The sequence below is a fragment of the Protobothrops mucrosquamatus genome, unplaced genomic scaffold (genome assembly GCF_001527695.2).
Source record: "Protobothrops mucrosquamatus isolate PMUCROS unplaced genomic scaffold, P.Mucros_1.0 scaffold473, whole genome shotgun sequence".
NCBI lineage: Eukaryota > Metazoa > Chordata > Lepidosauria > Squamata > Viperidae > Protobothrops > Protobothrops mucrosquamatus.
The window spans coordinates 410,834-429,077 of NW_015386794.1; the positions used below are offsets into that span (position 1 = coordinate 410,834).

The 18,244-nt window shown below is 38.6% G+C and overlaps 1 protein-coding gene across 1 annotated transcript in view; it reads right to left on the reverse strand.

Annotated features, from left to right (window-relative positions):
* LOC107288067 overlaps nt 1-17,165 on the reverse strand; it is a 59,365-nt gene extending 42,200 nt beyond the window's left edge. The window contains exons 1-3 of the mRNA XM_015816643.1: nt 16,864-17,165; nt 6,404-6,482; nt 3,330-3,820 (exon numbers count right to left, since the gene is read on the reverse strand). Coding sequence (XP_015672129.1) covers nt 3,330-3,820; nt 6,404-6,482; nt 16,864-16,932 — 639 coding nt within the window. The 5' untranslated portion in view covers nt 16,933-17,165. The remainder of the gene's footprint in view (nt 1-3,329; nt 3,821-6,403; nt 6,483-16,863) is intronic.
* Between the last annotated feature and the right edge of the window lie 1,079 nt (nt 17,166-18,244).

The window sequence follows — 18,244 nt, forward strand, 5'->3', positions numbered from 1 at the left end:
GGACTGGCCTAGGGGAAAATTTTTAATGGGGGTTTTAAAGTAATTTTAAACTAACTAGACCAATTATTAATATTTGTTTTTAATTATGTTTTTAATCTGTAGTTTTTTGGGATTAGCATTTTTATCTGGTTGTTAGCCGCCCTGAGTCCGCAAGGAGAAGGGCGGGATATAAATTAAATAAATAAATAAATAAATAAATCTGTAAAAGGGACGGTCCACTGAATGATCTCATTATACTTTTGGGGACAGAACCACAAATGAACTGGAGGTGAGAAGAGGAGAGAGCCTACAAGATAAATTCAGATTTGTCTATACAACAGTATAAACGTTGCAATGAACAAGGCTCTATACAGCTCAAGCAAAGAAAATGTATACTGCAAGTAAAAGCAGTTAGGATCAATCTAGAGCATTCTCATTTAGTATCAGTCTACAGGCAGTGAAAAAGACCCTTTCCTCATTGAGTTAGACAAGCAAATAATTGGAGGTAGGTAGCTTCTTATAGTCTAAAGATGTACTTCTCAACCTCAGCAATTTTAAGATGTCTGGACTTCAAAACCTAGAATTCCCCAGCCAGCACGTTTGTTTCCCAGCCAAAGCTGAGAAACATCATTCTAAAGCAACAGCTGTGTTTCTCTATTCTGAAAACTCAACATTTTAAGTCTCCCGTATCGATAGAACCCTCAAATACAGCTGAATTGTCTGAAATCTTACAAAAATGACTAAATCTCACAAGATTTTTATGTTCAGATTGGATGAAGTTTTGGTATTCAATATATAAAAAGACCTGATCTTTTAACAAACTGAAGCTCAACTAGGCAATCAATATTGTCTCAAAAGTAACTTTTATTAATTCTCCTACAAACCTTGAATAACCTCGCCACTGATTGATTTATTTAGATGATGTCCGATGGAGTCTTCTGAAGAGTTTATGATTTCATGTTGATTTTTCATTGTAAATTTGAAATAAGAGAAGCTGAGAGGTACAATTGAGTCATGGTGCTCTTTCCTTTGTTGAGCAAATTTCTAAGGAAAGAAGGGCAAATGCTACAAAGCTTGATCCTCAGGAAAATAGAATACACGATTCCCTCCCAATAAAGGCATGTGGATAGGTCAAGCTCATAGCCAGAAATACTCTTGTCTCTGCTTATCTCCAGAATATGCTATTTCACTTGCAAATTGTTTATTCTCCAAACACCAAGCATTTGTGGCTAAAAAAAAAAGCTTGAGAAAGGGGTGAACTGCCACCCTAAGTGTTTCTACTATTACATTCTGCAAAACATGAAATCATGCTGACCCTTTCTGTATTATTTCTCATTATTTTAGTTCTACTTCAGTCAATGTGTACTACTGAGTTCAGTTAGTGCAGTGGTTCTCAACCTGTGGGTCGCGACCCCATTTGGGGTCGATCGACCATTTCACGGGGGTCGCCAAGCAAGGCTGTCCGCCATTTTTTTCCCCTTTTCCAGCGGGTGCCTTACCTCCCTTGGGCTGGGCCAGCTGGTGGTCCGCCTGCTCCGTCTCTGCCGCTTGCCAGCTACGCCTCGGCCGGCGCAGGGGGCGGAACCACGCATGCGCGGCGCTCCCAGGCAGGGAAAGTCCTCAACTTACGACCGGTTTGGTAGTCCTCGACTTACGACCGGTTTAGTCCTCGACTTACGACCGGTTGGGGTCACGGCATTAAAAAGGTTGAGAACCACTGAGTTAGTGGGACTTGTTCATCAAAAGGAAAGCATTGAGAGTTCAGCAAGTCCTTCTGCTTTGGCATTCAATGCAATCATTTTGCTTATTGTGAAAACTCTACCTTTTCAAGAGCAAACCTCCTGTCATGCCTATAAGAAGATCCAGCTGGGTTTTGATTTATGTTTGTTTGTTGGGGTGGGGTGGGGGGTTCGAGCAGAGAGGACAACTTTGCAGCTACTCATTAAAGGACCATCAAATATTTGTTTTTGGTCCTTCTTCATCTACTTGCTCTACAGATCAACACCAACAACCATAATCTCTTAAGAGCCGGTTCAAGTGCTCAGTAGGGCCTCTGATGAATTTCTGGAATTAATTCCCAGAAATCATATCAAAAAAGGATTTTTGACTGATGAAACTTTTCTAAATTATCTGTGATAGGCTACAGTATCGGACTCCAATCTTCTGTACATCTATAATGGCTGCAGCTGGTTCGCTCTGCTCTCTGTCTGACTGCTGGCACCTTGAGCAATCAAAGCACTTTGCCTACCACACACAGGCACCCCCATCTGCCTTGTGCCTGACAATACTTCTGAATGGGTACCATGAAAAGAAGAGGCTGCACACTTGCCAAAGGCCAGACATGACCCTGTTCTTTCTGGGACACAATCACAAAGCCCTCGTTAAAATGCATATGGCTGGCAGCAGGTCCAGGATGTAATTAGGACATTGTCCAAGGACTATTGAAGGGCTGCAAGGGAGACTATTCAATACACTGTAGATGTACTGGTGCCTTGAAACACAAGCCAAGCCATTTCAGCCCAATTATTAAAAAAGAAAAAAGAAATGAAATGAAAAGATGGGAAGGCAGCCAAATGCAAAGAAATACACATATTGACGCAACTACCCCTCTGCAAAAGTACAAGCAGCCTAGCATGACAAGCAAAAGGGGCAGCTGCTTCTTCCAACTCATTACAGCAGGACAATGGCTTCAGTTGATGACACTTAAGAGGTACAGAATATGAAGTGTTCTAAAAAAGAAAACACCGAAATAAAGAATAGAATCAGTGGCAGAATAGCACAGGAATCTGCCTTATCCCACATAAACCCACAAGGCTCTATTTGTTTAAACCGTGCTTTGTTGAACAACCCATACTGGGTGGATTCACATATCATTTTAAGCCAAAACCAAAAGTGAAATCCAGCCACTGACTCCAGGAGATAGAAAGATCATCCATATCATTTGCTATATTAACCATTTACCTCGCAATGTTAGACTTTTTAGAAATAAAAGGATTGGGTAGAAATAAAGCCTTTACTCCACTGTTATGTTCTCATTTTTGAAAAAGAAATCACTGCTCTTAAATCATTACGATATGCAGTCAAAACCAGGAAAGTTGTGCCCTGGTTTCTAATGAAAACAGAGGCAGCATGGAAACTGCTCCAATAACAGATAATTCGGAGAACAGAAAGCAGGTACAAAGAGATCAAGCTGAATGAAAACATTCAAAACCCAACAGCATAAAAAGCCAAACACTATTAGCCTACCAAGTGGATAAAAAACTTTGAAAAGTCTTTTTCTATCACATCTTCCCAAGATCTACCACGTATATGACTAAATATGAGTATCATTTGATGCAACATTGCCTTACTTGCTGCATTTTTTCCAGATCGAGACTGGGTCTCCCGACTTTGTCACCATAGCCCTGTCGGTGTCGTTTACATGGCATGCCTTGCTCAAAGCTGCCTCCAACGCTTGTAAAAATTATAGGCCGGGATGATGTGGTCCGTACCAAGGACTGCAGTCTCTTAGGAGGTGAGGCACTGAAGAGCACTGGGCTGGTACTGGCACGCAAACCCTCCACAGCTTCGACCACTGGTCGGAAGGATTTGCCACACAAGGTCTTTACTTCCTCATCACTGGAGGAGGTATTACAGCTGTCACTGCAGCAGCCAAACCTGCTGACCTGAGACCACTTCCGTTTCTCAGCAGCAAATTCACGGGTGATACATTCCAACTCTTCTTCAGAGCTATGGTGATCCAGCCCAGAAGGAAAATGGGCCCGCACTTTGCAGCATTGATTTTCTTGATTTTGCTGTTGATTGGTTGCCAAGGGAGTCAAGGTGCAATTCCGTCTTCTCTCTGGGAAAATATTTAAAACAGTGATAGAGAAGATCTTAACGCAGCCTTACAATAGTGATTTAAAAACAGTAATCCCATTCCCACTCCTTCTATCAAATAGGTCCTTCAACCCAGACACTGGAAGGTGTTAAGAATGGCAACAGGCAGGATAGTTGAGCACTTCTGAAATCATCAGGAAAATGAATGTTCCTATATTTAAGAAGAACTGGTATACTCACACGGCGAAGGACACTCTTATTATCTAGGACCCACTAAGACTCAATCAGCTACAAATAACTGAAGTCCCTTGAAAATGCCAATGGTGCTTTTTCAAGAGGCAACTGGATTTTGGTGTTGTAAGAAATCAGTGACCTTTTTCTTGTTACTGCTGGTGGGATCTCTCTTCAGAGTCTCCTATCTAGTAGTGTCCTTTGGAAGACTGTTCACTTTGGCCTTGTAGCCATCTGTGTTCAGGTTGACTGCAGTTGCCTTGAAAAAGCACCTTTGGGACAACCATGACCTGGATGACTGAGAATCTCCATAGACAAATCCCTTGAAAACAGAACTCTGTACAGAGGGAGAACTAAGATTAATTCATGAGGAGGAGATGGGGACAGTACACATTAAGGATAAATAGAAAAAAGCTATGTAAGCTGTGTAAAGTCATTATTACAGTATGAGTGAAATTTAATGAAAAATGGCTACATTTCTATAGGCTGGAAGAAAGTAAGAGTAGAAGCAGGGTCTATTTTGAGTACTCAACTAGTAGCTCTGTACAATTCAGAACTCATATTCCACATGTACCTACTGACAAAGTACTCCACTACTTTCTGACCAGTCTACGTGTCCATGGCAGACAAAATCTTATATTACTTTAGTATCTTATCAAAAAGGGGGAGAAAACAACAACCATCCAATCCATATTAATTTGGGTAACATGTAGTGCCAATATATAACGTGATTAACTTGATTTAGACTTAATGATTTGGGTCTAACCAACAAATATAACTTGTAGCCCATAGTTAGAACTTGGAATAACTGAGTTGGAAGGGACCTTGAAGTTATCTAGTCAAAATTCCTGCTCAAGCAGGAGAGACTATACCATTTCAAATAAATGGCTGTCCAGTCTCTTCTTGAAAGCCTCCAGTGTTGAAGCACCCACACATAAACACAGCCAATTATAATTTAATTTATATACCATGTTGACAGAAACCATGACTTAGCATGATGTGCAAATTCTGTCAACGATTGTATCTCAGGTTGTATCACAAATAGAAGGTACACTAACCTAACAGAATTTGCTTTTGTAGAATGAAACAGCAATTTTGGCTAATCTGTCCTACAGCTATCATCACTACCCTCACATGAAGAGGTTCACCAGCAGAAGGATCTCAAACCAAGGCATATAAAAGTGGCCAAATCCTAGCAAAGATCATAGGACCACAGAGTTTCTCAAATTTGGAGCAAGATCCACAGCAGAATTCCCAACCACTCATAAAGCTTACTGGCTATTATTGCTCCCATCGTCATCTATCACCCCAATTTAACTTCATTTTTCCAAGAATAAAATCAAGCAGCCTGCCCTTGTACATCACTCTATAGTGATATATAGTCTACACTCTATAGTGATGTACACTCTACAGTCTGGTGTGGAAGCATCACTGCTTCAGACAGGAAGGCGGTGCAGAGAGTGGTGAGGATGGCAGAAAAGATTATTAGCAGTTCACTCCCTTCTATACAGGACATAGCATTAAGCGTTGCTTGAGCAGGGTCCGCAAGATTGTCTGGGACACTACACATCCTCTTCACAACCTGTTTTCTTTGTTACCTTCTGAGAGGATGCTTTGTGGTATTCGAAGCAGAACATCCAGATTCAGATACAGTTTTGTTCCATACAGTATTAACCTTGTAAACTCTCAAGCTTCTTCTTTCCACTATGTATTCAAGATGGACAGTGATTAATATTTATATGTATTTATATATATAAGGGTGTAGGTATATACATGTTATATATAGCATGTTTATATATGTGTTATGTATGTGTACACTTTTGAGAGCAGGCAACAGAATTTCATTTTTAATATGTGCCAGTGTGCCTACAATAAAAAATAATAAGAAATAAGAAATAATAAAAAATGTCATAAAACATTTCCTGTGTTGATGTTTGACTATATTATACAGTTTAATGTGGGCTACTTTCAAGGCAAATACATCTCTGAAGGTATCCTAACTTTTCCAGTGAAGCAGAACATTAGAAACTCGTGTCACTGCTGAAGGCATTGAGGAATCTGGTAAGGAAATACCTCTGAAAGAATGACCCCAGGGGTCACGGGTTGTCTAGTTAACCCATTCATCTTGACCACTGCTCATGCTAGCCAGAGTTAATAAGACTTAAACAAGATCTGGAAGGCATCAAATTTGAGAAGACTGCTGGACAGGAAATTCTTAGTTTCAGGGAAGGTGAAATTACCCATACGGGATAGGATTACATAAATTGTAATAAAAGTTGACAGACCTGCAACTAGAAAGCAAATACCTGGAAATTACAATGCAAGTTTAACACTAATATTCTTAGTAGGTTTCCTAAATACTGGAATGCTTTACCTCTGTCAATCTGAGCAAGTTCCTGGTTCTCTCCCTCAGAATCATCACTGTCTTCCTCATCACTTGGTGTGTAGGAAATCTAGGAGCAAATGCATATTTAAAAATCATTCAACATGAAATGTGCAACTGGCAAATTTTAGTCGCCTGTTTAATTTTCAAAAGCATTTCTTTATGAATGCATATTCATACCCAAATTAATCTCATTTTTTTACATTAAAAAAATCTTAACAGAAATGTTTGTTTCAGCAAGTTCTTTTCAACTTCTCCTTTTCTGCATATGATGCATTTCAAAATTATTTGATATCCAAGAGGGAGAGAGCCCCATAGCCAATTTTGGAGAAGAGAGAAATCCAGTGGCTTCTAAATCACCTATTATGTAGTTTGAGAGGTCCAGAGCAGACTCACTCATAAGAAAATCTGCAAATAATGCATTCAATTTGGCATTCCTAACATGAAAACCAACACTTGCATCTCCTGCTGTCTCCACAGACATCTGTAAAATCTGTACATAAACAACACAATTCACATTAGGTAAAATTCTGTTTCCTTATCAGAGGTATGCAATTTGACAACTGAAGGACTCTCTTAGCTGCAGTGACACACCTGTGGACTAACCTCCCTAAAGCAGTTCAACTGTAACAAACCTGTTCATCACCAAGCACAAGTATTCTTATTCAATCAGGCATTCTAATTTACTATAATTTGGGGGGGGGGGGTTATAACAAACTACTCTGACATTTTTGGTATTGTATTGTATTGTTACGCAGTTAGTTGAATGCTACCTGGAATGTTAAACTTGTAAAGTATATCCACATGCTGCATGCTAGAAACACACATACAGATCCAGCCCCAAAATCTGAAAGTTGGGTAATTGTTGCGTCTCAGTGCGCCCTCCCCAACTTCGCAGCTTCCTGACAGACGTGATGACTGAGGATGAGTCCTCATCTAATATATCTGGACAACTGCAGCTTGGGGAAAACTGATGGAAAATATTTTGCCATATTATATGCATATTTCTTTCAAAAACCTCCAAAGGAAATCTACATTGTTCATCTGTCCCTTCTTTCCTTAGCTTTTTTAGTAACAGTGTACATTGGAGGCTTCCTATCATCTTTGCTATTCCTTGAAATCCAGATTGGAATGTCAAAAAAAACACCATAATAACCACTTAAAAAATCTCATTAGTACTATAAACAACTGATCTGTTCTGTCATTTGAAATATCTTAAGAAATTGTTTCATTTGCCCAAGTTTGCTGCTATCTCATTCTGTTACAATTTATTGGTCTCTTCCCCAGCCAAAAAACGAATTATTACTATACAACGGCTTTGCTAATAATCTAAATTTATTTTTATCAATTAAATTTCTGTGACACACCATGTTACTGATAACAATGACTTTGGGCAGCTCACAATATAATAAAAAGTTAAAAAGTGCTAAAATACCATTTAAATTAGAAAAATTGAATAGAGAAGTTAAAAGGTTATAAAAACCAAGATGATGGGAGGCGTAAGTATCATTGCTACCCAATCAGTCATTCCTAGTTTAGTAGGTCCCTGTTGGGGCCCCAGGCCAAGCAGCATAGCCAAGTTCTTAGGCTCTTCCAGAAGGAGTGTGGGGGTGGACTTCACCTACCACAGAAGAATATTCCAGAGGGTGGGAGGAGCCACATCAGAAAAGGCTTTTTTCCTGGACCTCCCAGCTAAAATTCTTTGGATGATGGGATCCAAAGTAGGCTGGAATGGGTAGAGCAGGTTAGTCCCATCAGGGAAAGACAGTTACTCAGATACCCTGGATCCATGCCATAAAGGGCTTTAGAGGTAATGACCAACACCCTGAATTGGATCCAGAAGCAAATTGGCAGCCAGAGCAGCCTGCATAACAGAGTGTCACATGTGCCACCCAAGGGGGCTACAGAACTGTCCTCTCTGCTGTATATTGCACCAGTTGTAACTTCTGAATACTCTTCAATATATTTGGAGATGACCAGGGCATGAGTGACTGGGCACAGGGCCTCACAAGCCAGGAAATGGCACAATTGGTGCACAACATGGCTGCTACTTGCTATTTGAGCAGGAGTCACAAGTCTAGGAGAACCCCCAAATTGCTCACTGGGTCTGTCTGTGTAGTGCAACCCCATCCAGATTTATCCAGATGATAAATTCCCAGATCCAGAGGCCCCTTGAATCCACAGCCACTTTGTCTTACCAGGGTTCAGCTTGTTGTCCCCATCCCTTACAGCCTCCAGACATTGCAAGAGGGCAGTTACAGCATCATTTGTATCACCAGGGATGGAGATTTAAAGTTGGGTATCATCAGCTTATTGATGATACCTCATCCCATGATGTTGGGTGATCTTACCCAGCAGTTTTACTGTACATGTATGTTAAAAAAAACACCGAGCCCTGCAGCATGCCACAAAGTAGCGGCCGTGGGCTGGACCTCTCACTCCCTATCAATACTGATTGGGACAGGACTTGAAGAAAGGAACTGAACCAGCATAAAACTGCACCGTCCAGCCCCAGCTCTTAAAGAGGGCCCAAAGGGATACCATCATCAATAGAATTAAAAGCTGCTGAGAGTCAAGCAGAGCAAAGATGGATGCAGTACCCCCATCCTGCTCCCACCAGAGATCATCTACAAGTGTGACCAATGCTCTCTCTGTCCCATAAATAGGCCTGAAACCTGACTGAAACCAGTGCTCTAGCTGTCTCTTGACTCTTTGTCAAGGTTAGAATATTCCTAACAACCCTCCCATTTACTGCCACTTCTCCATTTTATGAAACTAATTATAGTATGCATGTTATTGCACTAACTATTGGTTGGAGAACCATGAAGTTGTTGATTTGTGGTAATTGGTTTTACCTTGATTGCTACTATTCATATTGATACTACTTTAAATGTTATCTGCCCAAATAAATAAATAAATAAAATCTGGAAGTATGCTAAGAGTGAAATGATTCGGTGGCACATACAGTAGGACCCTTTTATTTACATAATCACAATTATCCTCAACAGAAACACTATGAAGTATATTAGCAACAATATTAATATTATCTCCATGTTTCAAAGAATAATTACTACTTCAGGGCTACACAGTTCATCTCTGGCTCACAAAAGCTGCAAATCTTATGCAAGGACTAGCAGTTTTGGGAGCCTGCAGCTTTCCTAGAGGCTTATAATATAAAGAGATAGAGGGTTTTTAACTCATTGTGTAATAATCCTGAAGGGAGACAGCTAAAAGAACATAAAAACCACAGATATGTAAAGTATTTAATTGAAATTCACATATCATCAAGTATGTTCTTTTTCATGATGCTCAGAAAATATTTTAATAAATGCTATTTAGCTCAGAAACCAAAAGAAAAGATTTGTGTGCTTTCCAGTTCCATATTCTGTTTACATTACAGTTTCTGCTTAGTTTAACAGCTGCTAAAAAGGTACATTAATTGTAGAAAATTGTAGAAAGCACATGACATTGTATACAAGAATGTCAATGTTACCAAACACTGTTCAACATGTTAAATTTAATTGTAGAAAGCTAATGTTGTCTGGATATCAGACAAGGACACTATTCTAGTATCTCCTTTCTTCTCTTCACCAGAGATATTTCATCAGATATTTCAAAGAATATCCCATTTCTGGATGGGTAGAAATGACACTATCCAGCTTTCTACTTTTAGTTTGGCTTAGTGCTGATTCATTTCCACATTTTGTGGATAATTCATGCATTTATTGCAACTTTGAATCTAACACTTTTTTCTAAAAAAAAACAAATATTGCGATCAGGCCGTAATTTACATCTTTATCTTCTCCAAAAAGATTATATAATATTTTATATACTAAAATTCTCCAGATAACTTGGATTTTCAAACAGATAATTTTTTAAATGTAATACATCTACAACTTCATTGCTTTGTGTTGTTCTCACCAGAGAAAGAGAGTGAACTATGCGATATCTCAAAGAGTGTCTAGCTAGGAATTAAGAATCCATTATATCCTCAATTCTGTGGTGTTAAAGTAAGGTGGTTTTCTGTTGTCATACTCTCCTCATTGGCAGAGAAGATGCAGTCTCACTCCAACTCATTAAACGATATAAGCAGAAAAGGAGCAGATATTCTTCCAAAGATAAAACCAGTAGCAACAAGAGATTGGGATATTTCATTTGAATAGACTTGAGATGTCTCATGGGCTTCACCAAATACTAGTTCCCCAAATCTTCCCAAAAGCTGCAACAGTTAAAATAGGCACACCACAGAAGGAATTAGCAAAGATACTACATTTCTCACACTGAGTGACTCAATAGAGCTATTTCAACAAAACTATTTCTTTTTCTCAGGAAACCACCTCTATGACACGCCTCTCCCTAAACATTTTCAACGTTAATTTCCGTAACTTTTAAAAATTAGTATCTTCCTCTTCTCTCATTTTTTTTGTGATAAGTCTTTTACATAATACATATGAGGGCAAGTAATGTATATATATTTTTTATCAACAGCCACTCCAGCAACCCCAATGAGCTAAGACAGAAACATTTCCAAGCATGGTATCTTAAGAAACCAGAAATATTTTTTAAAACTTACAACTTTAAATAAGGACTTTGCATATAATTCTTTATACGATAGCTGTGTCTTCAAACCCAACAATTGAGGTATAGACTCTAGCAGTCGTTCTCATTCATTCAAGCATTTTTTGCTCCCACTCAAGACAGCAAATGCTTACGTTTCCTTGAATGCAATAGTCATTTTTGCCATCCAAGCATGAAATAATGAAACCAGAAGAAGAAAAGTCAAAATGTTTAAGACACTTTTACCATTGACTCTTTCTCCCAAATTTGGAAGCAGAAGCGCAAGAAAACTGAGCACTCCACACATACAAATGAAATCGCCTTTTTGTTTAAACCATAATAAATAATTTGGGGTGAGCAGCAAACTTGAACACTGTAATGCTGACTCTTAATTATAAATAATTTATAAAAAAAAATCCTTGTAAAATCCCATGATGTGCCTCTCCCCTTGGAAGAATGTTTTATTTATTATATCTTTAATTACAAATTATATGCACCTCCATAGTTTACAGAACATCTTGATTTGGGAACCTAGACCTTCATTCACATAGCACTGTAGCCCTTAATTAACAGAACAATGGCTTACTAAATAAATCCAAGAGCTTGTGTTTGCACAATACTCTAACCGCCAAATAGCCAATCACATTTAGCCTTCCATATTATTTGTCAATCCTGACAGACAAAAATAATCAAATAATCATACAGTCCATCTATCCTGCAGCCTTGAGAAAGCTACAAGCAGTATTAGCAGCTATTACTTTTATCCATACCGAAACCATGATATTTATACAATGATGATATTACTTATTTATACCTCTTTTTAAAATAGTACAATAAAACAGAGGAATAGAGAATAGTTACGTGGAACATATACCTTAGAAAAAAATCAGATTACTTATGATGTTCATAGGATATGGTCTTGAAAATCTGGTTTTATTGTCAACCCCGGGGCCCTGGATGTATGGCTTAGTCCATATCTTGACAGTGTTAATTATTGTTATTGATTGGCTTTTCTTGGCTGCTATATTATTTATAATTTTGTTATGTGGTTTTTATCTTGTTTTTAAATATTTTATCTGACCATAGTCATGCATTTGAGATGGGCAGCCCTACAAGTTGAAATGAATTGAAATAAAGAATAAGGATGGCTAATTTCAAAATCTATTTCCACAAAGTTCAAGAACTGAAGATGTAGCTCATAGTCAGGTGTCTCTGGGACAGGTGACTGGGAGGCAAATATTAAAGCTTGTATAATAACTTTGTCACACAAATGGCATGACTTATGTATTTGCAATTGCACAATGGTGTTATTTTTTAATAATTTTATTAAAAGCTTTAATTACAATAGTGAAAAATAATTCAAACTAAAAAGAAAAAAGAATAAAAGTTGGAAGAAAATAATAAAAGGTGTTATTTGTGTAATGATAACACTGCGCACATATCTTTTTGGTGTCACTGAGGTTTGCTGAGGATGCCACTGATTCATATTCAGATTTTCTGCATATATTCACACATCATATATATTTTCTGCAAACACCTCCCCTCCCACCTCATAATTTACAACAGCATGATAAGACTGGATTAAATAGCATGGGAGTGAAGGTGCTAATTATAAATTAGAGACCATTAAAATAAACTTCAGTAATATTAATAAGCCTGCAAAACATATTTGTCTCACAATCAACATAAAGAATACTTTATGCCAGGAACAGAATGTATTTCTGAGTTTACAGATCTTTTCCTCTAGCTGCAATTATCAATAGCATTAGTTCATTCTGCTGAATAAACATTTGGGCTAAGCAAGTTCTCTCTTAATGATGTTTAATAATTTTCAATATTCTGCAAGCTAAGTAATTGGTAACATCTCCATTTCCATAATCTTTCACTGCCTTCTACAGATATAAACCTATAGATATAAACCTCAACACAGCTTCCAGGCACTAATAGGCTAGCCACTGCAAAAGTCTTTGTAACAGAAGAATACAACTCATATTTTTTTCTGGCATAGCAAGCTGAAGCAGGTTATGTGGCAACTTAAAAATTGATAGGTCAACCTATACACGTTTTCATCCAGAGAGCGATTTCATTCTTACCCTTTTCAGAGAATCAATAACCTGATTCACCTACAGAATTTATGATGTGGCGTATCGGTTCACGCAGCAATAGTCTCCATGGGAGTAATCTATTGGTTGGGGTTTGTTCATTCTATAGTGACATTATATCATCATGTCATGAAAGCACCATTCTAATAAAAAGTGGATAGTAGATTTCAAATAAAAAACCTGATCAACACAGGGTAACAAACTCACTCTTTCACCTTTATGATCTTGTTAAGGCATCAAGACTATTAGTTATCATGACTTCAATTAATAACCATCAATGGCCTAAGTCCAATTAGTAGAGCTGAATGTCAGACTATATTATCTGGGGTAGCCTTTCCAATACGATTTTCTTCCAGATATGTGGACTTCAACATTCTCAAAAATGTTCATGCTGGTAGAAGAATACAGAAAACTGATGTCCACCCACCTGGAGAATGCCGTGTTGACAAAGACTAATCTTCAAGAAGATAACCTAGTTCTTTAACATTGTATGTCAGAAAAACTAATCTTTCAAGTAATATGAGGTAATAATATCCATGAAAACTATTTCTTGTTTTTAAAAAGACGGCTATGACATGTTTGACATTTGAAATATACTGTGCCTGACAAATATTAAAGAAAGCCAAACGTTTCTTCCAATAGAAGTCAAGAGCAAGGAAATCTTTTCCTGACAGGAATTTCTTTCCTAAATGGGGGGAGGAGGTAGGAATGAAGAGTGAGGGAAACAGAAAAAGATATGGCCTCTCAGAGAGATAGAGAAGGGAATCCAAGAGATCAAGACTTTCATCAGTTGAATGAAAAATTTACCTGGAATTCAAAATATCAAAAAACTAAAAGATCAAAAAACTCAGGCAAAACAAAAAAACTTTAATATTCTGTTCCTACAATCAGTTCCAATTATCTTCAACTCAGCAAATGAACCAGAATGAAGTCTGCAGAAATAGTCACTGCACAGGAAAGATTACTCAACAGACTGGGAATTGGAGAGATGTGAAAACACTCTGCTATTAATAATGGGAAAGGTCACAGCTTATAGCAAAAGCAGTCCAAAACCTTTGTTGACTGAGCCAGAGCGACCAAGAGCAGAACCTCCCATCAGTATGCACAATACTGGATATTAGGTAAGTTATTTTGACTCATAAGGCTACTTACAAGTGCCTTCTTCTTCCTTCACCAGGAGCCAACACAGAACAATAACAATCTGTCACCATTTTGACATACAAAATCAAATGCATGAGACAGTTGCCTCATTCTGCTTAATCACAGAATAAGTGGCAAAAGTTGCCTAAAGTAGGCTTGGAAGTATCATCTTCCAGGCTTACATCACATCTAGGCTCTTCAGAGGTTCTCAGAAACAACTTTTTCAAGACAAGAAATAGCTGTTCTACTGGCAACAGATAATTATTCTGTTGTCACATGGCCAATGCAGGGTTGACTTTAAATTCCTTTCTTGTTTGTTCATTCTTACAATGGTTGATTGGCTGTTACTTGTTGAAGTTCACAATATAAAGAAATATTGTTCCATGCCCATCAGCCTCAAGAGCTGAAGCAGCAGATTGGCCTTCTGCCCTCTTTGCCCTGCCAAGTCAGACGGGAGCTCATGTATCTTGGCACGTGTCCCCTAGTATTCAGGATATGTTGCCTTGAGGAAATTAAGGGAGTGACAGTTCCATATGGGGGTCAAGCATGTTTTATAACGAATATTTAATATTTATAGAGCAATTTACAAAGGTTTCCTTCTATAAGTTAACCTCTACTTCATGGATACTTCCATGTAGTTGTATTGGCAATAACACAGCCGTGGTTTGTCACTGCCTTCTTCTGGAATGTTGCAGGGTTCTCCTATCCAAATACTAACCAGGCCCAAATCTGCTTAGCTTTTCAAAAGTTCAATTGTTGGCTTTTAGAAAATGAGTTACAGTACAATATATTTCAATGCAGGGGGAGGGTGGGATATATATCTTGGAACACAAAAACAAAATATAAGTTTTGCTGTAAGTAGCCTCCTACCCCAATAATTATTGGTCTCATTGGAGGCAAAAGAGTCAGTCATCCCCCATAAGAGCTCTGGCTGACTCAAAGATATTGCTTTATTTTAAGATCTTGTGTTATAAAAATTGAGAATAAACAAACACAGTCCTCTAGTCTTTCTGTGCATCTGTCTAAATTGGTGACAATTATGCCAAGAAGTTAGTGCTAGAGATCCCCATTCATGCATATGGAACCTTTTAAGATCACCATCCATGCCTCCATGGACTACTATTGACCCATCCAAACAGAATAATGTTTTCTACACAAAACTTTCATAATCTCAAGCCATGTATCAATGAATTCAAAATACAGCAAAAATTAAAGCAAGAAAATATGTACAGTATACAGCCAATATGAATGAGTGAAATTATTACACAGTTGGATATGCAAGAGCATTTGAAAGCAAGAAGCCATTTTCCTCATTCAAATGCATGTCTAAGCATGTATCTGTATCAAGTGGGCACCATCATTATTTCTGATTGCTGTTTTTTATATTGCAAAATTTGAATACCTATTTTTCAGAGGCTCCAAAAACCCAGTAGTGCCAGCTGCAAAATACAGTCAGTGGTCAACTGGATATATGTCTGTAACTTGAATCACTTGAAAATGAAAAGGGGGTGGAGAGAAAAGTTGCAAAAACCAAGACCTTAAAATATTAGATGTCTTCCTTGTGCATGGGACTCTCCTCCACTTCTCCAATAGGTTTTTAATTTAAAAAGAATCTATGGCAGGTTTACAAAAAGTTAGTTCTTTGAAGCACAACATGCTTTAAAACCAAATCTTGACATATTGCAGATATGTAATACACTGCAAACCCATTCTAGATTTACAGTTCAAAGAGGCTTCTCAGTAACAGAATCTTAAATAGGAGATCAATTGTTACTTTTTTCATATATATGTATATGTTCCCTTTATTTTTTTGACCAGTATAGTATATAGATAATAATCATGGTCCTAAGCTCTAATGATATCAGGAAGAGCTTTGCTAAGCAGTTTGGATATGCATTCGATCCTATTTAACATTTATATTTCATTACAGGAGTGAAGGGGGTAGAGAAGGGGGATTCAGACTGCAGAGCAGGAAAAAGTACATTGTCTTTGCTTTAAAAGCTATAAAGGATAAAATGTAAAAAGCTGGATTCAGATCCAGTTCCACTTTATATGCCAAAGCAAACATTCAATAATAAGAAAAGGGCCCACAGCCTGCAGTCAATCTACAGTGGTAGGCTGATTTTATGAGTCCAACTTTTAGGTGAGACTTATTGTAAGTGTGATATGCAATTCAACCCTTAGTACAGTTTTTAGACAGAAGCTAGTCTTAGCGTTCAGGATGATGCTTTTTCTCAGTACTTGAAACATGTTAGTTTTGCAGAACACAGCTCAATTTTTCAAAAGCATCTAGTACAGTACAAGGAGCTTTCTCAACAATATGAATATATCCCTGGGAAACTGGTATCTCGACCTTTAAAAAGGGGGGGGGGAGGGAGTTTATAACCACGATGTAAGGCTTTGTATTCCAGTTAGGCCTTTTATCACAACAGTATCTACCGATCGAGGACAGGTTGAATTCAAAGGAACAGACCTGATTTCTTCGCCTGCAGACCTGCTCTCCCTTCTTGAGGTCTCCCAGCGAGCGGGGGTGCCAGGGGGAAATCGCACCCCGATTGTACATGATGCCTGCTGGCTTCTTAGCTAACGCTAAGTTCCACTAGGAGATGCACTTTCTTGGGGATTTTTACGCGTGTATTTTCTTCTTCTTACCTTCAACTGGAAGGGCTGAATCTCATTCAAACTTTGATTCCTGAGCTTCTTCGTAAGGATCTTGAGCATGGTACAAATCCAAGGAGTCAGGGAAGAGTTAAGGTCGTGCTCGCATCTAAAGGGCGTGCAGTCGCACTGAGCAACTGCAGGTACACCCAACTTGTAGCTCGAGTGGCATATGATCTACCGAGAAATACGATCTTGCGCCTTTCTTCTTTTTGCACCCCTATAACATCCCGGATCTGGTTGCTAACGCACGACTTCCTCCCCCGTCTGCTCCGTTGAAACAACTAATACGGGTTTTTTTTGTTTGGTTTTTTTTAGAGGGCGAATGTCTTGCTTCTCCAAACTGCAGCAAAGGACGCCAATGCAGAAACCCCGAGAGCACCTAGCAGGGTTTCTATTCCAAGGGGCAGGAAGACATTAGATGCCGAAAGAGTTAAACAGGAGATGAGAAAGCTTTCAAAACTAAGGCCCGGAGCTCTGCTCATGCTCGTGATCTAATATGTCTTTTCTCTTCCTTTCCTGCACATTGCCGGTCACTCTCGCGCGCTCTTCCTCCCGTCTCCTTTCCCTTTCCTTTTTCCACGCTCTCCTCGCTCGCTCGCGCGCGCGCGCGCCGCCGCCTTTCTCTCTCTCTCTCTCCCCTCGGCGTCCTTGCTATATGAAACTTGTAAAGAACAGGATCCGAAGACCGGGCGCCGCCGATTGGACAGCCAGGGCGGACTGTGTCAATTTCAGGGGCCGGGTTTCCATTTAAAGGGAAACCAAAAGAAGAACAGGTATCGCCGTTTCCTCTCTCCCCACAAGTAGGTTGCTGCCGATCTGGAGGCGAAGACCCGGGTTGTCCTGCCTCTCCTCCGCTTTGAAAGCGTCCCCCCCCCCCACTTGCAAGTTAAGAGGTTGGCAGCGCAAGAACCAACCAGCGGTGCAGAATTGAATCCTTACAAGGTTTCCTTCTTCCTTCTGTACAGTCTCGGGTTTCTCCCTTACGGGTCTCGCTCTGTAACAAATGTGGTGCATCTTTTAGCACTTTTTTAAAAAAAAATAAAAATAAATAAAAGACGTTAATCACCACCCTCTTTGCTTTATATCCTCCAATTGAGGACTGAAACCCCCCTCACTTCTCATTACTCCTTTGTATTAATTCATAATAATATTGGGATATTTAAAAAGGAAAGGATATTATCGTATTCTAGAAAGACAGAGAATTTATAGCTATATGCACCTTAATAATAATAATAATAATAATAATAATAATAATAATAATAATAATAATAATAATAGTAATAATAGTAATAATAGTAATAATAGTAATAGTAGTAGTAGTAGTAGTAGTAATTATTATAACAACAACAATAATAATAATAAAGTTGGAAGG